The sequence below is a fragment of the Cetorhinus maximus genome, chromosome 13, assembly GCF_964194155.1.
Source record: "Cetorhinus maximus chromosome 13, sCetMax3.hap1.1, whole genome shotgun sequence".
Lineage (NCBI taxonomy): Eukaryota > Metazoa > Chordata > Chondrichthyes > Lamniformes > Cetorhinidae > Cetorhinus > Cetorhinus maximus.
The window spans coordinates 58,453,272-58,478,012 of record NC_135891.1 but is presented as its reverse complement, the minus strand read 5'-3'; the positions used below and the strand labels follow the sequence as shown (position 1 = coordinate 58,478,012).

The 24,741-nt window shown below is 49.3% G+C and overlaps 1 protein-coding gene across 1 annotated transcript; it reads left to right on the top strand.

Annotated features, from left to right (window-relative positions):
* Positions 1 to 14,174: 14,174 nt before the first annotated feature.
* neurl2 (neuralized E3 ubiquitin protein ligase 2) lies at positions 14,175 to 17,133 on the top strand. The gene is made up of 2 exons (XM_078555415.1): positions 14,175 to 15,129; positions 16,841 to 17,133. Exons 1-2 carry the CDS (start codon positions 14,448 to 14,450, stop codon positions 16,954 to 16,956), a joined length of 798 nt encoding a protein of 265 aa, XP_078411541.1. The 5' UTR covers positions 14,175 to 14,447; the 3' UTR covers positions 16,957 to 17,133.
* The last annotated feature ends 7,608 nt before the right edge of the window (positions 17,134 to 24,741 follow it).

The following is a 24,741-nucleotide window of genomic DNA, read 5'->3' as shown; positions in this document are numbered from 1 at the left end:
TGAAGGGGGGAGGAAGAGGGGGAGAGCATGGAGGAGGAGAGATGGGGAGGGTGTGGAGGGAGCAGAGGGAGGGGGAGAGAGGAAGGAGGGTGTGGAGGGGGAGAGGGAGGAGGATAGAGAGGGAGGGTCTGGAGGGTGGAGAGGGAGGGGGATAGAGGGGGAGGGTGTGGAGGGGGGAGAGGGAGGGGGATAGAGGAGAGGGTGTGGAGGGGGGAGAGGGAGGGAGAGAGAGGGGAAGGGTGTGGAGGGGGAGAGGGAGGGGGATAGAGGGGGAGGGTCTGGAGGGTGGAGAGGGAGGGGGATAGAGGGGGAGGGTGTGGAGGGGGGAGAGGGAGGGGGATAGAGGAGAGGGTGTGGAGGGGGGAGAGGGAGGGAGAGAGAGGGGAAGGGTGTGGAAGGGGGAGAGAGATGGGGAGGGTGTGGAGGGGGAGAGGGAGGAGGAGAGGGGGAGAGGGAGGGGGAGAGAGGGCGGAGGATGTGGAGGGGGTGGGGGGAGAGAGATGGGGAGGGTGTGGAGGGAGGAGAGGGGGGAGAGAGATGGGGAGGATGTGGAGGGGGGAGAGGGAGGGGGATGGGAGAGGGTGGGGAGAAGAGAGAGGGGCAGGGGGAGAGAAGGTGTGGAGGGGGAGAGAAGGGGCGGGGTAGGTAGCGGTGGGGGAGAGAAAGGGCGGGGTAGGTAGTGGATGGGGAAGAGAGGAGTTGAGGTAGGGAGTGGAGGGGGAGAGAAGGGGCGGGGTAGGGAGTGGAGGGGGAGAGAAGGGGTGGGGTAGGGAGTGGAGGGGGAGAGAAGGGGCGGGGTAGGGAGTGGAGGGGGAGAGAAGGGGTGGGGTAGGGAGTGGAGGGGGAGAGAAGGGGTGGGGTAGGGAGTGGAGGGGGAGAGAAGGGGCGGGGTAGGGAGTGGAGGGGGAGAGAAGGGGTGGGGTAGGGAGTGGAGGGGGAGAGAAGGGGCGGTGTAGGGAGAGAGGGGGCGTGGTAGGAAGTGGAGGGGGAGAGAAGGGGTGTGGTAGGGAGTGGAGGGGGAGAGAAGGTGTGGGGTAGGGAGTGGAGGGGTAGAGAAGGAGCGGGGTTGGGAGTGGAGTCGGAGAGAAGGGATAGGGTAGGGAGTGGAGGGTAGAGAAGGGGCCGGGTAGGGATTGGAGGGGAGAGAAGGGGCGGGGTAGGGAGTGGAGGGTAGAGAAGTGGAGGGGGAGAGAAGGGGTGGGGTAGGGAGTGGAAGGGGAGAGAGGGGCTAGGGTAGGAAATGGAAGGGGAGAAAGGTGGCGGGGTAGGGAGTGGAGGGGGAAAGAAGGGGCGGGGCAGGGAGAGAGGGGGCAGAGTAGGGAGAGAGGGGGCGGGGTAGGGAGAGAGGATGCGGGGTAGGGAGAGAGGAGCAGGGGCATGGAGTGGAGGGGGGAGAGAGGAGGTGGGGTAGAGAGTGGAGGGGCGAGAGAAGGGGCGGGGTAGGGAGTGGAGGGGGAGAGATGGGGCGGGGTAGGCAGTGGAGGGGGAGAGAAAGGATGGGGTAGGGAGTGGAGGAGAGAGAAGGGGCCGGGTAGGGATTGGAGGGGAGAGAAGGGGCGGGGTAGGGAGTGGAGGGGGAGAGAGGGGGTGGGGTAGGAAGTGGAAGGGGAGAGAGGGGGCAGGGTAGGGAGTGGAGGGGGAGGGGTAGGGAAAGAGGGTGCGGGGTAGGGAGAGAGGAGGAGGGGTATGGAGTGGAGGGGGAAAGAGGGGGTGTGGAGGGATTGGAATGAGTAGAGAGTGCAGGGAGCGAGTGGAGGGGGGGAATGGAGGGCGTGAGTAGAGGGGGCGGGGGGAGTGGAGGGGGGTGCGGGGAGAAGGGGTGGGTGGAGGGAGACCGGTGGGGGGAGAGGTGGGAAGGGGGGATAGAAGACGCAGAGTGGATAGAGGGGGATAGAGGGTCGGTGGGGGAGAGATGTGCCGGGTGGGGGTGGGGGTAGGGGTAGGGGTGGGGGTGGGGAGTGGGGGTGGGGGTGGGGGTTGGAGTGGGGTGAGGTGAGAGAACGTAAGAACTAGGAATTGGAGTAGATAATTCAGCCCCTCGAGCCTGCCCCACCATTCATTACGATCATAGCTGATCTCATTTCGGCCTCAACTCCAATTTCCCGCCCTCTCCCCATAACCTTTCAGCCCATTACTAATTAAAAATCTGTCTATCTCCTCCTTAAATTTATTCAGCGTCCCGGCATCCACTGCACCCTGAGGTTGTGAATTCCACAGATTCACCACCCTTTGAGAAAAGTAATTCCTCCTCATCTCTGATTTAAATCTACCACCCCTTAGCCTAAAACTATGGCCTCTCAATCTAGAATGCCCGAAGGGGAAACATCCGCTCCACCTCTACTTTGTCTATCCCCTTTAGCATCTTATATATTTCAATTAGATCTCCTCTCATCCTTCTAAACTCTAGTGAGTATAAGCCTAAACTGCTCAATCTCTCCTCATAAGACAAGTCCCGCATCTCTGGAATCAATCTAGTGAACCTCCTCTGAACCGCCTCCAATGCAACTACATCTTTCCTCAAGTAAGGGGACCAAAACTGTGCACAGTACTCCAGGTGCGGTCTCACCAATGCCTTGTACAGTTGCAACAACACTTCCCTATTTTTATACTCTATTCCTTTAGGAATAAATGCCAGAATTCCATTTGCCTTCCTTATTACCTGCTGTACCTGCATACTAGCTTTCAGTGATTCATGCACGAGGACACCCAGATCCCTCTGCACAGAAACATTCTGAAGTTTCTCTCCATTTAAATAATAAGATGGGGGGGGGGGAGAGGGGGGTGGGGATGGGAAGGGGGAGAGGGGGGGAGGGGGGGTAGAGAGGGGGTGGGGGGTGAGAGGGGGCGGGGTGGCAGGGGAGGGGGTGGGGGAGAGAGGGAGGGGGAGAGAGAGGGCGAGGGAGGGGGAGAGAGAGGAGGGGAGGGAGCAGGAGGGTTTGGGGGGAGGGGGCAGGAGGGGAAGGGGGGCAGAGGGAGGGAGAGGGGAGAGGGGGGAGGGATGAGGAGGAGGAGGGAGGGGGAGAGAAAGAGGAGTGTGAGGGGCAGAGAGAGGGTGGCAATGGGTAGAGAGGGGGGAGGGAGAGAGCGAGGGGGGAGAGAGAGGGCGAGGGAGGGAGAAGGAGGGGGAGAGAGAGGTCAAGGGAGGGGGGGAGAGAGAGGGGAGGGAGGGGGAGAGTGAAGGGAGGGACGGGGAGAGGGAGGTCGAGGGAGGGGGAACAGAGAAGTTGAGGGAGAGGACCAGAGAGGTCACGGGAGGGGGACAGAGAGGTCGAGGGAGGGGGACAGAGGTCGAGGGAGGGGGAGAGAGAGGGGAGCGAGGGGGAGAGCGGGGAGGGGGACAGAGGGGGAGCGAGCAGGGGGAGGGGGACCAAGCAGGAGGCCGGGGAGGGGGAGCGAGCGGGAGCGCCGCGATGGGGAGAGAGAGCGGGGGAAGGAGGAGAGAGCAGGAGGGCAGGGAGGGGGACAGAGAGTGGGTGGGGAGAGGGGGGAACGGGAGGGAGGGGGCGAGAGAGAGAGAGAGAGCGGGGTGGAGGGAGGGAGTGTGAGGGGTAGAGAGAGGGTGAGAGAGCGGGAGAGGGCAAGGGAGGGGGACAGAGGGCGAGGGAGGGGAAGAGAGAGCGAGGGAAGGGGACAGAGAGGTCAAGGGAGGGGGAACGGAGAGGTCGAGGGAGGGGGACAGGGAGGTCGAGGGAGGGGAGAGAGAGGAGAGGGGAGGGACGGGGAGAGGGAGGATAGAGAGGGAGGGAAGTGGAGAGAGGGGAGGGAAGGGGAGTGGGAGGGGGAGAGAGAGGGGCAAAACAGTGAAAGGATGAAGCTGTGACTTACCGCTAATAATGTCCACAACATAAATATGTCCTCATCAGTGTAATCCAATATCACAGCCAAACAAAATACACATAGCTCACTCCCTCCGATTAGAGAACCCGGGAATGGATTAAAATATCCAACTCCCACTTCCCAAGTTATCAGCATCGGAAATTCAGAGGGTGAAGATGGGAAATATTTGTTGGAAAGGATAAAAATCAGGACTGGGAGGTTTAACAGAATGGGTTTGGATCGCATGGTTTAAGAGGCATTGTAAACTTTAATTGACTGGTTATTGTGTACGTTCTCCATTTATTGAAATCGTTTTGAAAGCATTGACGTGAAAGATGATTCTTCCAAATTGTCTAAAACTGTGCCTTTGGGGATCTCAAAGAAGAGTTTCTGCAATGTGTTTTTGCCCCCTAAGACTGATGTGGCCACCCCTTCCTCAAGAAGGGCCACGATAAGAGTTTAAAATGCCCCATTATTCTTTAGTAAGACACTGGTTGGTTTGGAGTTGGGGAGGAGGGGGAAAGGGATTGTGGAGCGAGAGATATGTAAGTGCTTGAGATCCAAATTCAATCGCACCTCACTCAACAGTTCATTGGTGAAGCCGGATTGAATCTAGTACCTCTCACCACACACTAAGTCTGGTGTCAGCTCCGCGTTCCCAACTTTTGTTTTTTTTATTGTGGGTTTCCAATCCTGGATCAGCCCATTACATCAGCCCATGCTGTCAGCTGACCCTCTGTCCATTCTTTTCTGTAGTTTTTTCCACTTCCAGTTTCAAAATCCTACTCTGGAGCTCTTCCTCTTTCAGCCTTTCCTTCAGTTCTCTGCCCTGCACTTAGAGTCATAGGGCAGAATTTTCTACCTGTCAGGTGGAGCGGGAGTGGGCACGGACACACAATCAGGTCCACGCCGCGATTTTACACAGGAGGGCCAATTAAGGCCCGTCCAGCGTGAATTGCGGCTCCCGAGGACAGCGGGAGTGGGCGGCCGGTGGTTGAACTGCAATAACCACCGGGTCCAATGGCCTTCCCGGTGGCCTGTTTTAAAAAGCTCCTGCAGCCTTTCAAAAGCTGTGAATCATGGCCAGTGGAAGGGCTCCCCAGAGCACTGCTGGTGAGCAGGCCAGGCAGGAGGGTAGAGCAGGGGGGCACTGTGCTCCTCGTTTTTCTGATGATTGCCTTGCTGCCCTCCTCGAGGAGGTGGAAGCACGGCGGGAGGTCCGTGTACCCCAGGACGGGAGGAGAAGGCCCCCCCACATGACCAAACGTGCCTGGGAGGAGATGGCGGAGATCATGAGCGCCCACGGCGTGGTGTGACGCACGTGGATCCAGTGTCGCAAGCGCTTCAACAACCTGTTGCGATCAGGAAGGGTGGGCACCATGTTGGCATTGGTCACTTAACCCAGCAGGTAGGCTTTCCCCCCTGGCGCACCCCCCCTCCCCCTCCCCCTCCCCCTCCCCAAACTCTGAGTGTAGTTACTGCATTGAATCATTGACGGTATGTGTCCTTCGCTGGGTGAGCCAGCAGATATTTCCCATGCCGAGGTCGCCCTGAGAGGGTGGTGATGAGATGGGTTCTGCCCCGCAACATGTGGTACACTGAGACCCACATGACTGTTTTGGGGGCAACCTGGAGGATCTGCACCTAGGCGCAGTGCTAGAACTCCAGGACATGTCAAAGTCAGGGTGATGACATGCTGGGAGGGGAGCTTCAAGGTGGCGTGGCACCAATCCATCTGCTGCCCTCTGCGCTCCACATGCTTGCACCTCCTTGCTATGGAAGGTTAGACTGTGTGGTGCCTAATGTGATGTAGGCAGCATGTGGCCGAGGGGGAGGGGGGACAGGCCTAGCTTCTTTGTGTGAGTGTTCGGCAGCAGCAGGGTGAGGAGGAACTGGAGCCTTGCAATGTCCCACTCTGGTTGGGGTGGGCCGTCCGTGAAGAGAAACCAGGTACAAGTAGCATGAATCAATGCTCTTCTTTTCAGGAGAAGGATGCACATAATGCCGCTGAGTGGGTGAGGACTGGTGGAGGGCCAGCCCAGGTGGCGATTCTCAGTACACTTCGAGCAAGAGGCCGTAGACCTGGAGAGGTGCCATGCGCCCAGGTCCACTGGTGTCGGTCAGGCTGGGGTGCCACAGACAGGTATGTTTGCACAGTAGTTAGGCACCATTGTTCTCCTAACAGCCATGGCAGTGCTGAATGTTTAGTGATTGAAGTTTGCAACATGGATTGACCATTGCTTACGGAAGGATGAGCGCATAATGATCCAGGGCACAGGGATGCACATTGTCATTGTCTCCATGTTAACTGATCCAATGTCCTTGTTCTTCCTTTCAACATCAGTGGAGCAGAGCCGGGAGGAGGAGCAGCAGGGGCCCCCTCTCACATCCTGAGGGCCCTGAAGTCTCACCAGCATCACACCATCTCTGCCAGGCAGGCACCAGCGCAGATACTAGCACCTCAGTGGGAATTAAAACATCGGCTAGTGTCCCGGGACACAGTGGTGAGGGCACTTCACAGTTGCTGGAGGAGCTGGCAAAGACAGAGAGTGCCCATGGCGCCAGCAGTCGGGGGATCGCAGGGGACCAGGCACATGCTCAGTTGCTGCCTGATGATGCACCTCTGGAGTCGTCCGCGACGCAGCAAATGCAGGAAATGCAGCAGGGTGTGCGGTGGCATCTGGTGGAGATACATGAGGCTATTCTTGGCTTGGTGTCCATGGTGGAGGAGTCTACGCAGTCCATCGCCAATGCAATGAGCCTCATGGCCGAGTGCCATGCATCCTCCATGGAGATGGTGGCGACTCTTGTGGCGAGGCTCCTCCAGGAGACCAATCAGGGCTTCCAGGGGATGCGCTTGAACCAGCAAGTCCTCACATCAGCATTGACCTCAGCTGGTCAGTGCCAGTGTGGGAGATGGTCTGGGCACCAAGTTTCCCAGCTCGGTGCCCATCCATCCATGGTGAGCAGGGAGATCCGAAGCGACCTCACGTCAGCGCAGCAGCTGCCCTCCAAGATCAGCGAGGACAGCAGAGTCAGCAGGCTGTCTCAGATGCCACTCCCAGCGAGGGGGCAGCACCAAGACGTAGCACCCAAAAACGTAAACATAAGGCACCTTAGGCACACCACAGGTTTGTCACCGGTGCTTTTGTGTTGGCCTGCAATGAGGTCTTTATGAGTTGGTGTGATGTTTAACACCTTTGTCATTTTGTTTTCTTAAGTTCCTTTTGTTATAATATTAAATTCAGACATGTCACCATGGCTGAGGGTGCCTCTTTTCATCTGCTAGCAGATGGTTATCAATAATGTTATGAATGCTTTGTGGGACATTCAGCTTTATTTACAAGGCCCTTAGTTAATGTTCCTGTCCAGGCAAATTTTGCACTGAGGTATCGCATATAAAGCCTGCAGCCTATGCTTGTCTTGGAGGTCCATGTGTGGTGTGCTAGCTGAAGGTTCGTTGGATTAAAGCCTCCTGGGTGTCCCTGCCTCCCTGGAGTATGCCCAGGTGAGCGTCTACTCCCTCAGCATTTCCCTGTGCATTCCCATCCTCGGACTCACTGCTGGACTCATCGTGTGCAGCCGCAGCCACTGCATCTACATCTTCGTCACCCACAGCGTCCCCCCTTTCCAGCACAAGATTGTGGAGAGCGCAGCATGCAACCATTATCAGCAACACACGATCTGGGTGGTACTGGAGTGTGCAGTCCAGGCATTGGAAGCGCATTTTGAGAAGACCGATGGATCTCTCCACCACAGCCCTTGTGAGGCGTGGCTCCTATTGTACCGCTGCTCAATTTCTGTTCTTGGATGGCGGAGAGGCGTCATGAGCCACCTTCTAAGGGGATAGCCCTTGTCACCCAGCAGCCATCCATCAAGCCGAGCCAGAACACTGAAGATCCCCGGCACCTGGGAGTGTCTGAGGATGTAGTCGTCATTGGAGCTGCCTTGGTACCTGGCACAGACTTGTAGAATCTGCATCTTCTGATCACACACTATCTGCATGTTCATGGAGTGGAAGCCTTTGGACAAAGGCTCCTGGTTCACTTGCTTGCGCCTTGATGGCCACATGTGTACAGTCTATTGCACCCTGGATGCGGGGGAAGCCAGCAATGGCCGCGAAGCCTCTGGCTCGCTGTGTCTGGCTTGCCTGGTCCCAACGGTAGTGGACGAAGGTCAATGCATGCCTGAACAGAGCATCTGTAGCCTGCTTGAAACAAGTGTGGACAGCTGATTGGGAGACACCGCAAAGATCACCCACCGACCCCTGGAAAGAGTCGGAGGCATAGAAGTTGAGGGCAGCTGTGATCTTCAGAGCCACTGGCATGGGGTGTCCCGCTGCAGAGTGCTGACCTGAAGGCTGTGTGTCCAGTCCAAGCAGCTGGTATGCTTTTTGAAGTACTGCAGATCAGACAGGCAAGTATCAGTAACTTTGAAAAATCAAAATTTGACAGAGTGCACTCGCGACCCCTATGAGCCCTCTTATCCCGCCTGTGGATGAGGTTTATCCAAATGTATCCTACCCGCCTGCCTGTTGCACCCGTGAGACAACTTGAAGATCGCATGGGCACTGAAAAATCGCCATCAATTGGCACCTCAAGGGCCTTAGGTAGCCCATTAATTAATGGCCGACATGTATCAGAGATCAATGCACGCCTGCCCAACGAAATATCACAATGGCGCGCAGTGACGTCGGGCGAGCGTCATTTTACATGTCAGTGTGTGGGTCCCGCCCCCACATGCCAATGGGAAAATTCTGCCTGTAGTGTTTTACAGCACAGAAACAGGCCCTTCAGCTGACCGTGTCCATGCCGGCCATCAAGCACCTATCTATTCTCATCCCATTTTCCAGCACTTGGCCCATAGCCCTGTATGTTATGGTGTTTCAATTGCTCATCTAAATACCTCTTAAATGTTGTGAGAGTTCGTGCCTATACCAACCCCCTCAGGCAGTGTGTTCTAGAGTCCAACCACCCTCTGGGTGAAAATTCTTTTCCTCAAATCCCCTCTAAACCTCCTTCCCCTTACCTTAAATCTAGGCCCCCTGGTTATTGACACCTCCACTAAGGGGAAAAGTTTCTTCCTATCTACCTATCTATGCCCCTCATAATTTTGTATACCTCTCTCAGGACCCCTCTCAGCCTCCCCCTACTCAAAGGAAAACAACCCTAGCCTATCCAGTCTCTCTTCATAGCTGAAAATCTCCAGACCAGGCAACATCCTGGTGAATCTCCTCTGCACCCTCTCCAGTGCAATCACACCCTATAGTGCAGCGACCAGAACTGCGCACAGTACTCAAGCTGTGGCTTAACTAATGTTTTATTTTCTTCCTTGGTTATCTCCTCATCCTTACCCTCCATCTCCAGTACCCATATCCGCAGGTTTTTCCCCTCAGCCATGAGGCTGGAGTTGCCACACTCCCCATGGCTAATTTTAACCTGCAATTCCTAAAGCTCCTCCTCGGCTTGCTGTAGATGCTCTTGCAAAGACTTGGCAGACTCTGCCCAAGTTCTGACTTGACTCCCCATAATGGTTTGTTTTAGTGTCTTGAGAGGGGGTAAACTGCCAGATGATTTTTTTTGTATACAGCTGTGCAGACAGTTTAACGACCCAGCTGAAAGACGGCACTTCCAACAATTCAACAGTCACTCATCATTTTGGGGCCAGCCTGTCATTTGGGGGTCCATGCCATGGCACAGTGTGTTTCATTGTAAATCCACCCCTGCTTTGACCACAAGTCCACTAGGCAGTGGTCAGCACGGAACATCCTTGAAGTCCTGTGGAAAAAGGAGATGGTGGATGTTGTCGGATGGTTCTCTGAGCAGACTGTCAAAGTAGTTTGGCAGAATGCCTCATCACCAGAACTTTAAAACAGGCACCAAGATTGGCTGGTGGTGAGAAAAACTCCCCGTGAGATCCTCCCTACATGCCCAGAGTCTCACCCCCTCCACACGTTGCCCTGGAGGTAGCTGCCTGTGGTAGGGAAGAGGCCGCTGTCCACCTTGTACTGGAAAGAGATGGTAGTTTTTGTCAAGGTTCATGCTGAGCAGCTTTGTGATGCAATACTCTGTGCTCTACGGGCTGTTCTCAAGGGACGCACAGAGAGACAAACATCAACTGCAGCTGGAGAACCATTAATGTGGTGATTCTGCCTGGAACTTGCTGGTTTTCCAGTGCAGAGAGTTGTCCATAAACAAGTATTGCAGACGGGCGTGTTCCAAAGACAAGAATTACATGCTGAGGGACGTACTAATGCTTGGAACAGCCGTCGCAGAGGCGCAATGGGGAAAGGCCACAATCTAAGGCTTTTCAACCATTGGATACCAACGGGCTGGAAACTGGAATAAACCCCTCAAACTGTATAAAAACAAAAAACTACTGCGGATACTGGAAATCCAAAACAAAAACAAAATTACCTGGAAAAACTCAGCAGGTCTGGCAGCATCGGTGGAGAAGAAAAGAGTTGACGTTTCGAGTCCTCATGACCCTTCAGCAGAACTGAGTGAAGTTAGGAGAGGGGTGAAATATAAGCTGGTTTAAGGTGGGGGGGTGGGGGGGCGGAGAGAAGTTGGTGGGGGGGGGGGTGGTGGGGGGGCGGCGGTGGTTGTAGGGACAAGCAAGCAGTGATAGGAGCAGATAATCAAAAGATGTCACAGACAAAAGGAACAAAGAGATGTTGAAGGTGGTGATATTATCTAAGAGAATGTGCTAATTAAGAATATGGCAGGACACTTAAGGTACAGCTCTAGTAAGGGTGGGGTGGAAAGACTGACAGGGCATTACAGTTATAGATTTAATAATAATGGAAATAGATGGGAAAAGAAAAATCTATATAAATTATTGGAAAAAACAAAAGGGAGGGGGAAGAAACAGAAATGGGGGTGGGGATGGGGGAGGGAGTTTAAGATCTAAAGTTGTTGAATTCAATATTCAGCCCAGAAGGCAGTAAAGTGCCTAGTCGGAAGATGAGGTGCTGTTCCTCCAGTTTGCGTTGGGCTTCACTGGAACAATGCAGCAAGCCAAGGACCGACATGTGGGCAAGAGAGCATTTTAACACTCCACCCTGCTCTCCCTTTTGTTTTTTCCAATAATTTATATAGATTTTTCTTTTCCCACCTATTTCCATTATTTTTAAATCTATAACTGTAATACCCTGTCAGTCTTTCCACCCCACCCCCACTAGAGCTGTACCTTAAGTGTCCTGCCATCCATTCTTAATTAGCACATTCTCTTAGATAATATTACCACCTTCAACACCTCTTTGTTCCTTTTGTCTGTGACATCTTTTGATTATCTGCTCCTATCACTGCTTGCTTTTCCCTACAATCACCCCCCCCAACCCAACTTCTCTACCCCCTCCCCCCCACCCCCCACCTTAAACCAGCTTATATTTCACCCCTCTCCTAACTTCACTCAGCTCTGCTGAAGGGTCATGAGGACTCGAAACGTCAACTCTTTTCTTCTCCGCCGATGCTGCCAGACCTGCTGAGTATTTCCAGGTAATTCTGTTTTTGTTTTCCCTCAAACTGTATGTTTGACATGTAATGAATATTGGTAAACGTAACCAGTAACATACAGCATTGTAAGAAACTGATTTGGTGTTGCACCTTACTCAACATCAACTTTGAACTGTATGTACTTTTATAAATTTTATGAACAAAGTATATTTTGGGGGAAAAAGTCCATGATTATAAAGGCTCCTAATTGCCTGCTAAATTTCCACAATTGGCTTCCTGCTAGAGACATGAGGGTTCCCTGCCGGATCATAAGAGCATAAGAAATAGGTGCAGGAGTAGGCCATTTGGTCCCTCTACCCTGCTCTGCCATTTAACAAGATCAAGGCTCATCATCAGCCTTCATTCCACCTTCCCATCCAATCTCCATGAATCTTCCAAGTGCCATCTCTTACCCACTGCACCACCAAAGTCATGCACTTCTTTTTTATTTTTTTCGTACAAAAAAAAAGCTTACAGTACAGCAATAATTCAATGTACTTACGTTCAGAAGAGAAAGAGAAAGAAAGAAAAAGAGAAGTGAGAGGATGAAGAAGAAAAAGGAAAGAGAAAAAAAACCCTCCATAACCCCACAAAAAATGAAAATTAAGAAAATCAACAACAATTCACCTGATATAATACGTACGATCTAATTAGGGTCAGTTATATGAAAGTAGAGAGCTGTAGTTCGTCAAAGCAATCTAAGAAAGGTTGCCAAGCTATATAAAATCCATCTGTGGAGCCTCTTATCATGTACTTTATTTTCTCAAGTTTAAGATTCTGCATAAGATAACGTATCCAAATAGTAAAAGAAGGCAAGGCAGACTGTTTCTAATTTAATAGAATAATACGTTGAGCCAATAATGTTGAAAATATGAGTGCAATTTTTGTAAGAGGGATGCCATTTGGTTCCGCTCCAAAGAGTGCTGTAATAGGAGAAGGTTCAATGTTGCTACTGAAAATATGTGAGAGTGATCTAAAACATTTTGTCCATAACAAAGCCAGTTTAGGACACGACCTGTACATATGAATTAGAGAGGCTGGGGCAGTATGGCATTTATCACAGGTTGAATCAAACTGGATAAATATTAGATAATTTCACCTTGGGTAGATGGATACGATGTAAGAATTTAAATTGCAACAACACATGTCTTGCAAATACAGATGAGGAATGTATACACTTCCACTTATCTTCCGATAAGTCTGAGTCAAAATGTTGCTCCCAAAAAGTTTTTAAAGATAGAAAGCGAAGGGCAGTGTTGTGAAAAAATTAGAGAATACAATTTGGAAATGATTCCTCTAACAAAAGGATTTAGATCTAATACAATATCTTGGTGATTTAGAGGGCAATAGAGGAAACTGGGCGATTTTTTTTTTGAGAGCAAAATCTCTGATTTGTAAATAGCGAAAGAACTGTGTGTGGGGCAGATCATAGTTCTGAGAGAGAGAGGGAAGGGGAGGGAAAAAAGAAGGAAACTGTGTGCAATAAAGTTAATAGGAAAATTTCAGTTTGTAAATTAATTTTAAAACCTGAAATATGACCACGTCGCTCAAGGATAGAGAAAATATGTGAGAGAGATGGGGCTGGAGCAAAGGTGTAAAGAAGCAGGTCATCAGCATATAGGGAGAGTTTCTGCTCGACTCCACCCAATATAACACCCTGTATATCTCCACAGGTCTGTGAAAAGTAGTGGGGAAAGGGCACAGCCCTGTCTGGTACCTCGATGGAGGTCAAAGAGTTTAGTTTGGATATTATTTGTACGTACTGGAGTAACCAGTGAGGAATACAATAGGTTTATAAATTTTATAAAAATTAGTCCAAATCCAAATTTTTGAAGTGAAGAAAAGGTAGTCCCATTGCACTCTATCAAAAGCCTTTTCTTCATCCATAGTTATAACAACCTCAGGGAGAGGAGTAACTGAATGCATATGAATAATATTGAAAAGATGCCTTAAATTAAAGAAGGATTGCCTGCCCTGTATAAAACCTGTCTGGTTAGGAGAGATAATAGATGGAAGGACAGGTTCGAGATGGTGAGCTAAGGCTTTAGCTAGTATCTCGTCATCCTCATTTAAAAGGGAAATAGGCCGGTATGGACTGCAATGCAGAGGATCCTTATCCCTCTTTAAAAGAATAGACAAAAATGCCTCACTCAGCATAAGAGGGAGCGTTTTAGAGAGAAAGCATTTTGAAAACAGACAATAATAATGGAGGAAGTTGTGATAAGAATTTTTTAATAAAACTCTATTGGAATTCCATCGGGCCCTGGTGCCTTATTACTTTGCATAGATTTAATGCCTTTAGTATTTCATCTTGGGAAAGGGAAACTTCTCACGCATTCATACAGTCAGACATTAGAGGTGGGATGCCCATACTATCAAAAAAATTTTTAAATAAACCAGGACCTAAAAAGGATTCTGAGCTATAAAGAGTGGAATTAAAAATTTTGAATTGATCATTGATCTCCTGATGATCGGTGGTAGTTGATCCTGTTGGAGTGGTGATTTCAGCTATAAGTTGAAATGTCACACACTTCTCAAACACAACTGCATCACTTACCCATCAGCAATCAGCCCTCATTCCTGAATAACTTTCATATGCTCCATCCTCGCATGTCCTTACCACTGCTGCAAGCTTCACACCACATTTCTCAGCTTCCACATATTGCCAGCTATTCAGCTATGACTAGCCCACAACGCATACCTTGTAACACACTCACTGACACATTTCCCTCTCAACTCACAAGCCTCCCTTGGAGGAAGCTGCAAGGGGGCGTGTTGTACTGGGATCCTGACCCAAAGTCCTTTTTTGGGCCTTTCCCACCCTGCTCACAACTGAACCCGCCTGCAACAACCTTGAAAAATTCTGCTGGTTAACTTTGCTTTTCTCCCGCCACAGAGGCTGCCTGACCTGAGTATTTCCAACATTTTCTGTTTATATTTCAGATTTTTAGCATCTGTTGTATTTATATAGAGGAATATTTACTGTTCAAATGGGAAGACCTTGCTAAAGAGCAGGGTTAATACATGGGCTTCAGTTATGTCAGCCTCTCCACACCAGCTGTCAGCCTCCAAACTGATGCGTAACACAAATTCCTGCTGTGGTTAAAAATAGCTGAAGCAGTAAGGATCACAGAAATGGCTGCAATGTCAGGTCCGTATTTACGTTTCCACCACATTCATGGAACCAACGTGAGACTGGATGATTCTCAGACTCAGGCGACAAGAGCTGAGAGCTTCGGCAATGGGGTTTGTTTCAGCAAAGAACCTTTGGATCCTGACAAAATTTTCCTTGTAGAAATTGAAGAGAAAGAGTTAGGCTGGTGCGGTAATGTAAGGATTGGTTTGACAGCACACGATCCAAGAAACCTAGAGTCAGTTCCAGAGTATTCTCTCCCTGATTTGGTAAACCTGGGGAGCAGTTGGGTTTTTGCAATAACCAGGAATCACAATAAGGTCTCCACTGATGATCAGGAGTCCAGTCCTGCTCCAACACCACTCTGTTCTATGGAGGCCTATCTGCAAATTGGAAAATGTAAGATCCCCAAGGACAAGCTGGTGGGAAGAAGCAGACCAGGAAGGTACAGTCACCTTTTGGATCAACTGTATAAGACTAACGTTCTTCCTGCGACTGCCAGAGGAAGCAGGGTTGGGGTCTTGTATATCATTCATGCTAATATGGGGGAAATGCACATTGTCATCAATGGAGAGGACATGGGTCCTTGTGCAAGAGGAATCCCCACAAACCAGCCTCTTTATGCTGTTGTGGATGTGTTTGCTTCCACTAAGACTGTGAGGATCATACAAGTGGACTATGGTCGTAAGTATCACCAGATTGGATTTGTTACATTAGTGTAATCTTTCAATTTATTTATTTAATGAATAACATTGTATGTATACTCCTAAATGCCTTTTTCACAAGGTGTGTTGCATATGTGATTCTTAAGTATGTGCTAGAATAAAAACTGGGCTCCTATTTTTGAAATTGTAATAGTTCTTATTTTACAAACCTAACTTAGTGCATTCATCTTATCATATATCATGTATTCAGTAGGGAGAGATGGTGGTGTTGTGGTAATGTCACTAGACTAGTAATCCAAAGGCCCAGGCTAATGCTCTGGGGACATGGGTTCATGTCACAGCTGCAGTGGTGGGATTTGAACTCAATTATTAATTTTTTAAAAAATTATTCTTTCATGGGATGTGGGAAAGACCAGCATTTTTTGCCATCCCTAATTGTTCTTGAACTGAGTGAGTGGCTTGCTGGGACATTTCAGAGGCCCAGTCTAGTCTAGGTCCAGTTAAGAGTCAACCACATTGTCATGGGCTTGGGTTCACATGCAGGCCAGACCAGGTGAGTATGACAGATTTTCTTCCCTAAAGAACATTATGCAACTGGATGGATTTTTACAACATTCAATGATAATTTCATGGTCACCATTACAAAGACTGACTTTCATTCCAGGTTTTTTTTTTGATTAATTAATTAAATTTAAATTCCACCAGCTGCGAAGGTGGGATTTGAACCTGTATCCCCAAATCATTAGCTACGGCCTTTGGATTACTAGTACAATAACATTACCATCACCTCACCATCACCCCTTAAATCTGGAGTACGAAGCTAGCGTGAGTACTATTAACCATGACAACTATCATCAATTGTTTTAAAAACCCATCTGGTTCACTAATGTTTTTTAAGGAAGAAAATCTGCCATTCTTACCTGGCCTGGCCTACATTTGACTCCAGACCCACAGCAATGTGGTTACTTCTCTGAAATGGCCCAGCAAGCTTCTCAATTTGAGGGCAATTAGGGATGGGAAAAAAATGCTGGCCTTGCCAGCGACACCCAGATCCCATGAAATAATAAAAAATTGGCGAATCTAAAGCTAAACACTGTTAAGTTTGTTCAAAATCTTTGTACAAAATAGTCAATTACTTCATTGGCCACTCCAAGTCAGCTATATAAATAGGAAACAGGTTCCTTTTATCTCTATAGCGACAGCCGTACTTTTTAATCAATCAATTTCTTTTAAAAATAATTAACAGACAGGCTGTCAATTTTTAGATAAATCGTAAATTAAATCAATAGGTGAGTTGAATTGGCTCACAGCAGGACTGCACAATCATGTTTTCATTTAGAGAAATGGCTGTTTGTATACAGTGTACCAGAGCAACAAAACTAGACAGATAAAACATTATTATAATAAAGTGCTTTTGGAATGGCAATACATTAGGCCAAGAAGTGTGTGAATTCCGATTTGAATTCTCCCTCACAACCCTCAAAGAGAAAAACAAGAACATTTCAAAAAAGATCTGATGAGATGAATGCATAATAGACCCAAGAGACAGTCCTCCAATCAAATCAATGCTTGTGTTTGTGGCCCTTCACAAATGCTCTGGGTCTCTGGATCAAATGTCAATGGTGCACAGATAAATATGTATGTCCTGATTGATAGTTATATCCCAAATGCATAAGCACCTAGGAGATGTGTGATTAACAATGTCACTTTTCATTCTTCTTTTTCTGCAGTTCCATCTCTACAGACTCTGTGCCGTCAGCTTGTTCAGAGGTGCATAATGCATAGACTGGCCATCGACTGGCTAGACTTACCCAGACCTTTAAAGAATTACTGCAAATATGAATGATGAGGCCACGTTGTTCGGGAAAAATCTTTGAACTAGGCTTATGATAAAAACAGTAAATCATATGGTTTCATGTTAGCATCCATGTTACTTATTCTTGTCTCACAGTTTCTTGTTCCACCCTTGTTTTGTAGTAAACTGTGATGTAAGGTATACTAAAATTTGGAACATGAAACAGAACACTTCAAAATATTAGCCTATTTATTTATGAATGTTAAAGAGCACCTTCCATATTAGGAATTTGCACCTTCCAAACCTACGACCGCTACAAGAAGGACAAGGGCAGCAAATGCATGGGAACACCACCACCTGCAAGTTCCCCTCCAAGCCACAGACATAGAAATAGAAAATAGGAGCAGGAGTAGGTAATTCAGCCCTTTGAGCCTGCTCTGCAATTCAATATGATCATGGCTGATCCTCTATCTCAATGCTTTACTCCTGTGCTCTCCCCATATCCCTTGACACCTTTAGAGTCCAGAAATCTATCTATTTCCTTCTTAAATATATTCAGTGACTTGACCTCCACAGTCTTCTGTGGTAGAGAATTCCGTAGATTCACCACCCTCTGAGTGAAGAAGTTTCTCCTCATTTCAGTCCTAAATGGTCTATCCCTGTATCTTGAGACTGTGACCCATTGTTCTAGACCCCCCCCCAGCCAGAGGAAATATCATCACTGCATCCAGTCTGTCCATCCGTGTCTGAATTTTATACATTTCAATGAGACCCCCTCTCATTCTTCTAAACTCCAGTGAATACAGTGAATAATTTGTACATAAAAAACAGAATGAGCATTATTGGTGTGCCACTCAGTTAGTAACCACAGGTCAACAGCAACACTAGAACTGAGAATTTGAGGGACAAGGAGGTTCAGCAGTCTATGGATTATTGATTAACCTTTTGTTTGTTCAAGATTAATGAATACATCACCTTTCATTAATGTTTTGTGGGTTGACCTCATGGCCTAATCTATACAGGGAAAGTATCCCTCTTACCATGGCCAGAATTTCTCGTTGGCATGTCCGCATGTAAAATGATGCGCGGTGATGTCGGGCGAGTGTCCCGACGTTACCGGGCGCCAGAGCGATGTTTCATTGGGCGAATCGTTGCCATTAATTAAGGGTCCCTTGAGGCACCAATTGACGGTGATTTTTTGGCGCCCATCGGTGCAACGGGCAGAAGGGTAGGACACTTTTGGATAAACCTCATCCATGGGCGGGATAAGAAGGCTCACTGGGGTCGCGAGTGTGCTCTGTCAAATAATGTTTTTTTCAAAGCTACTGAAACTTGCCTGTGTGATCTGCAATACTTCAAAACACATACCAACTGCTTAGTCTAGACTCAACCTTCAGGTCAGCACTCTGCATAAAGAATCTTTTTTGGGCCTGCAAGTTTCAGGAAGCCTTCCCTTAGTCTGGGAATGGGAGCTGAACTGTCCACTGGAGGCACCTCCTCTGAGGAGGAAGGGAGGGCTAGAAGGGGGAGGAGGGCAGGAGTGCACATTCAGCCTCTGGGGGAGCCACCTTTGGGAGGACATCCGCAGGCGAAAGGGGTGCAGGACCAAGAGGTAGTCCAAGGCGTAAGGGGCCACAGAAGACGTCACTATCCTGCTGCCAGGGTATAGAGGCGGTGAAGCAGCTACCTCAATATGTCTGAGGTGCAGTGCCAAAGGAGGCTCCGTCTCTCAAGGAAGACAGTCCACTATATCTGTCAGATGATTGGCCCTGAGATCTCCCCTAACTGTGAACACCCCATGCCAGCGGCTCTAAAGGTCACAGCTGCCCTCAGCTTCTATGCCTCTGGCTCCTTCCAGGGGTTGGTGGGTGACCTTTGCGGTGTCTCCCAAACAGCTGTCCACACACGTCAAGCAGGTTACAGACGTTCTGTTCAGGTGTGCATTGACCTTCATCCACTACTGTTGGGACCAGGCAAGTCAGACACAGTGAGCCAGAGGTTTCGCAGCGATTGCTGTCTTCCCCCGTGTCCAGGGGGCAATAGACTCTACACATGTGGCCATCAAGGCACCAGCAGGTGAGCCCGGTGCCTTCATCAACAGGAAGGGCTTCCACTCCATGAATGTGCAGATAGTGTGTGATCACAGGATGCAGATTCTACAAGTCAGTGCAAGGTACCCAGGCAGCTCCCATGACGCCTACATCCTCAGACACTCCCAGGTGCCGGGGCTTTTCAGTGCTCCGGCCCGGCTTGATGACTGGCTGCTGGTTGACAAGGGCTATCCCCTCAGAAAGTGGCTCATGACGCCTCTCTGCCATCCAAGAACAGAAGCTGAGCAGCGGTACAATAGGAGCCACGCCTCACAAGGGCTGTGGTGAAGAGATCCATCGGTCTTCTCAAGATGCACTTCCGATGCCTGGACTGCTCAGGGGGCGCACTCCAGTACCCCCCCAGATCATGTGTTGGTGATCGTGGTTGCATGCTGCGCTCTCCACAATCGTGCACTGGAAAGGGGGGACGCAGTGGTCGATGAAGATGTCGACACAGTGGCTGCGTCTGGCATGATGAGTCCAGCAGTGAGTCCGAGGATGAGCATGCACAGGGAAATGCTGAGGGGGTAGACGCTGACCCGGATATACACCAGGGAGGCAGGGACACCTGGGAGGCTTTAATCCAACAAACCTTCAGCTCGCACACCACAGATGGACCTCCAGGAGAAGCCTGGGCTGTAGGCTCCATACTCGATACCTAAGTGCAAAATCTGCCAGGTTAGGAACATTTACTAAGGGCCTTGTTAATAAAGCTGAATATCCCACAAAACACTCATAACATTTTTGGAAACCATCCACCCGTAGAAGAAAAGAGGCACCCTTAGCCATGGTCACATGTTTGAATTTGATATCACAAGCAAAGAAACTATAGGAAACAAAATGACAAAGGTGTTCAAAATCACACCAACTCATAAAGACCTCATCTCGGGTCAACACAAAAGCACCAGTGATAAACCCATGCTGTGCCTAAGGTGCTTTATGTTTATGTTTCCGGGTGCTACGTTTTGGTGCTGCCCCCTCACTGGGAGTGGCATCTGAGACAGCCTGCTGACTCTGCTGTCCTGTTTGCCTCGATGACCTTGGCGGTTGTCCTCTGGCCCATGGAGCCTGTGTTGGCCCCGCCTGGGAGGGAGCTGCCAGTTCCACAGCTGGCATCTCCCCAGTTGTCGCAGCTTCACCAGATGCAATGGTCACTGGCAGAGGGGCAGAGGAGCAGCCGCCCTCATCTGGAGCATCCTGAGAGGAGCCTGCAGAGACGACAGGCAGCTGCTGTGCCGATGTGAGGTCGTTTCGGACCTCACTGCTTACTGTGGGTGGATGGGCACCGAGCTGGGAAACTTGGTGCCCAGACCATCTCCCACACTGGCACTGACCAGTTGAGGTCAATGCTGATGTGAGGGCTTGCTGGTCAGAGTGCATCCGCAGGAAGCCCTGATGGGCCTCCTGGAGGAGCCTCTCCATGAGAGTCGCCAGTCTCTCCATGGGGGACGCAGAGTGCTCAGACATGAGGCTCATTGCTTCGGTGATCATCCACGTAGACTCCTCCACCACGGAGACCAAGCCAAGCATTGCCTCATGTATCTCCCCCAGATGCTCCTGCACACCTGGCCGCATTTCCTGCAGCTGCTGCGTCGCGGATGACTCCAGAGGCCGATCATCAGGCACCGATTCAGCATATGCCTGGTCCCCTGCAGTCCTCCGACTGCTGGCACCATGGGCACTCTCTGTCTCCGCCAGCTTCTCCAGCGACTGTGAAGTGGCCTCACCGCTGTACCCGGGGACATTAGCCAATGTTCTAATTCCCATTGAGGTGCTAGTATCTGCGCTGGTGCCTGCCTGGCAGAGACGGTGTGACGCTGGTGAGACTTCAGGGCCCTCAGGTGTGAGAGGGGGCATTTGCTGCTCCTCCTCCCAGCCCTGCTCCGTTGATGCTGAAAGGAAAAACAAGGACATTGGATCAGTTAACGTGGAGAAAATGACAATGTGCATCCCTGTCCCCTGGATCATTATGCACTCATCCTTCCATAAGCAATGGTCAAGCCATGTTGCAAACTTCAATCACTGAACATTCAGCACTGCTATTGTTGTTGGGAGAACAATGGTGACCTCACTGCTGGACATACATACCTGCCCGTGGCACCCCAGCCTCACCGACACCGGTGGACCTGGGTGCATGGCGCCTCTGCAAATCCAGGGCCTCCTGCTCAAAGTGGCTGAGAATCGCTAACTGCACCTGGCCACCACCAGTCCTCACCCACTTTGCTGCATTATGAGCATTCTTCTCCTGAAAAAGAGATGAGCGTTGATTAGTGCAAATTGTACAAGGACTCTCTTCGCGCATGGCCCACCCCAACCAGAGTGGGACATATCAGGGCTCCAGAGCCTCCTCACCCCGCTGCTGCCGAACACTCACAAAAAGATGCTAGGCCTGTTTCCCCCACCTGCCCACCCTTGGCCAAATGTTGCCTACATCACATTAGGCACCACACAGTCTAACCTTTCATTGCAAAGAGGCGCAAGCACGTGGAGTGCAGAGGGCAGCAGATCGATTGGTGCCACGCCACCTTGAAGCTCCCTCCCAGCATGTCATCACCCTGACTTTGACATGTCCTGGAGTTCCAGCACTGCGCCTAGGTGCAGATCCTCCAGGTTGCCCCCAAAACAGTAATGTGGGTCTCAGTGTACCACATGCTGCGGGAGCAGAACCCATCTCTTCACCACCCTCTCAGGCTGACCTCGGCATGGGCAATATCTGCTGGCCCACCCAGCGAAGGACACATGCCGTCAATGATTGAATGCAGTTACTACACTCAGACCTGGGGGAGGTGGGGGGCACCGGGGGGGAAAGCCTACCTGCTGGGTTACATGACCAATGCCAACATGGTACTCACCCTTCCTGAGCGCAACAGGTCATTGAAGCGCTTGCGACACTGGATCCAGGTGCGCCGCACCAAGTCGCGGGAGCTCACCACCTCCACCACCTCCACCACCTCCTCCCAGGCACGTTTGGTCATGCGGTGGGCCTCCTCCTCCCTTCCTGGAGTATGAGGACCTCCCGCCGTGCTGCTGCAACCTCCAGGAGGGCAACAAGGCAATCATCAGAAAAACAAGGGGCACAGTGGCCCCCTTCCCTAACCTCCTGCCTGGCTTGCTCACCAGCAGTGCTCTGGGGAGCCCTTCCACTAGCCATGTTTCACAGCCTTCGAAAGGCTGCAGAACTTTTTAAAGCAGGCCACCGGGTTGCCATTGGACCCGGTGGTCATTGCAGTCCCAGCACCACCCGCCCACTCCCGCTGTCCTCAGGAGCCGCAATTCACACTGGACGGGCCTTAATCGGCCTGCCTGTGTAAAATGGCGGCACGAACCCGATCATGGGCAGCAATCGGGTCTGCGCCTGCTCCCGCACTGCCCGCCCAACAAGCAGAAAATTCTGCCCCATGAGAAACTCTAGTCAACTCAGGCTGGTTACTTCAAGACTTCTTTATTTACACTATACATGATGAGCTACTAGGTAAGCAAATCTCTCAAGTACAGACTATTCCATCTGCTCCATAGGGCCTCTAGCACTTGACAGCTTCAGTGTTGCATCATGGTACCCATCACTCTTTATCATAATTATTAATCCATTATAATACAATTAACATTGAAAACACTATAAAGTTGAATGTATATAAGGAGCCCCATAATCTAGTTTATCAACAATTTACCAATTTTCTCATTAACAATCAATGATGTTATCTAAGGTATCACTCAATTAATGACTGGACAATATATTAATGTTCATCAAGTGGACACCGTTTACAAATATGGCTCCATTGCACTTGATTTGCAACCAATGGGCCACATTTCCACCTGACTATAAATGTGTGTGCAGTTTATATTGAGATGTGCTAGGTTACTGTTTTTGCTCTGCTATGTCTTATAAATAGTCATGTGTACGTTTGGAGCATGATCCTATCACAGGGAGAATCATAATTGAGATTAATTATGTCCTCCCCTGACTTCCGCACACATTTTCCTTTCTTCAATGCATGATGCTCAGAAAGAGCAGGAACCCCTGATAATTTTCCTCTCTGTGATCCGAATATTCTGAGTGCAAACATGATAAATTCCAGATTAATTTATCAGTGATGACCGAGGTTTCATCATTGCCGGATAATTGTCTCAAAATTAGCTAATGTAACTGTGGTATTACCATCACCACAAGCCCTGCGGCAAGTGCAGGAGAAAGTTCAACATCACTTTATCAGGTGACTAAGGGTGGGCAATAACAAAAATACATCGTTTCCAGTGTTCCCCACATCTGGTGAACAAATGATAAAGAAACGGCTGTTCAAAGAATTACCGGCTGGGAATCAATAGGGGGACCTTTTGGTAGTTACGTGCTACTTTGATTAACTCAATTACTGGAAAGGGCTCCAAAATTGTCATCTAATCTAGGATATGAATGACGTCATAAACTAATGTAGAACTGTCATCTGATTCTGAAAGACAAAATACAATCTTGAATTCACTCCGGATGAGGTTCGTGGAAAAGCTATTCTTTGGTATGGAGTAATATTTTCTGTGATAACTGACAAGGAAACTCTGAGGCTTGGAATGACAATTTCTGGGAAATCAGGTGTGTAAACATGTGTTCATACATTTAGGTTTTGATGCCTATTTTGATTCAGTAAGAGACAAGTATTTTCCACTGACATTTTGAACATTGAGCTAGTTCATGGGGCATATTGTGTGCCCATAAGCATGGTGGCAATGCACTCATATTTTCACCATAAAGAAAGATTTTATACTCCTGATAGCCAGTTGGTGGAAGAAGGTAGTCTTTACCTGGAATGGATTTATTCACAGAGTGAAATACTATATGTAGATATCTCCTGACTCCACTCAGCCTAGTGTCAGCGAGTGTATGCACTCAAGTAGCCACCCAATCAATGCCCTCAACCCATATGTACAAAGAGACTTGCATTTATACAGTGTCTTTGATACAATTAATAAAAGAGACTTGTATTTATCACAGTGTCTTTCATGATCACTTGTCATCTAAAAGCACTTTACAGCTGAGTACTTTTGAAATGTAGGTACTGCTGTGATGGAAGAAACAGCCAATCTGCACACAGCAAGCTCCCACAAACAGCAATGTGATAATGACCAGAAAATCTGTTTTTGTGATGTTGATTGAGGGAGAAATATTGGCCAGGATACTGGGGATAACTTCCCATGTACTTGTGAGGTACACCTGATACTTGCTGCCTCCTAGCAAGGACTCAAAACCATGCTTTCTAGTTACTAATGACCAACTAATAACCATCTCTACGGGAGGTAAAAGGCTCTTTTAAGGACACAGTTGAGTCCAAGTCAGTTATAACCTCACAATGAAGAAGTCAAAACAAATTGATCTTTATCGAGGCTTTCAAGATTTTAGAATGCAGCTGATGTTGGCCAGTCCTGTGTCACTAGGGTGGTAGATCTGTGGCTGGGGGCTGAGATTCTTCCCTAACAATTAGGATAGCCCTAACTGGAAAAACAGCAAAGACATTATTGGTGTTTTGTGCTTGTAGACTATGCAGTTTTAGCTGGCATAATTCTAGAAATGCACCTACACACACCTCAGGATCCGAGGATCTTTCCTTTGTTAAGCTAAGATCTTTGGAAGTCTGTTCCCCGGGGAAGTGAGGTGTACTCAACATCACACAAATTGAAAGACCTGACAGTTGGTGTGAAGCAGGGTTTCGTGATTCCATGTATGTCAGACGTTGAAGGAACGGAATAAACATTATTGGGG

Excerpts from the sequence above, each read along its gene's own strand:
- neurl2 (XM_078555415.1), top strand. The coding sequence starts at position 14,448 with ATGGCTGCAATGTCAGGTCCGTATTTACGTTTCCACCACATTCATGGA. Across the intron at positions 15,130-16,840 it reads CATACAAGTGGACTATGGTC|TTCCATCTCTACAGACTCTG; the intron begins GTAAGTATCACC and ends CTTTTTCTGCAG.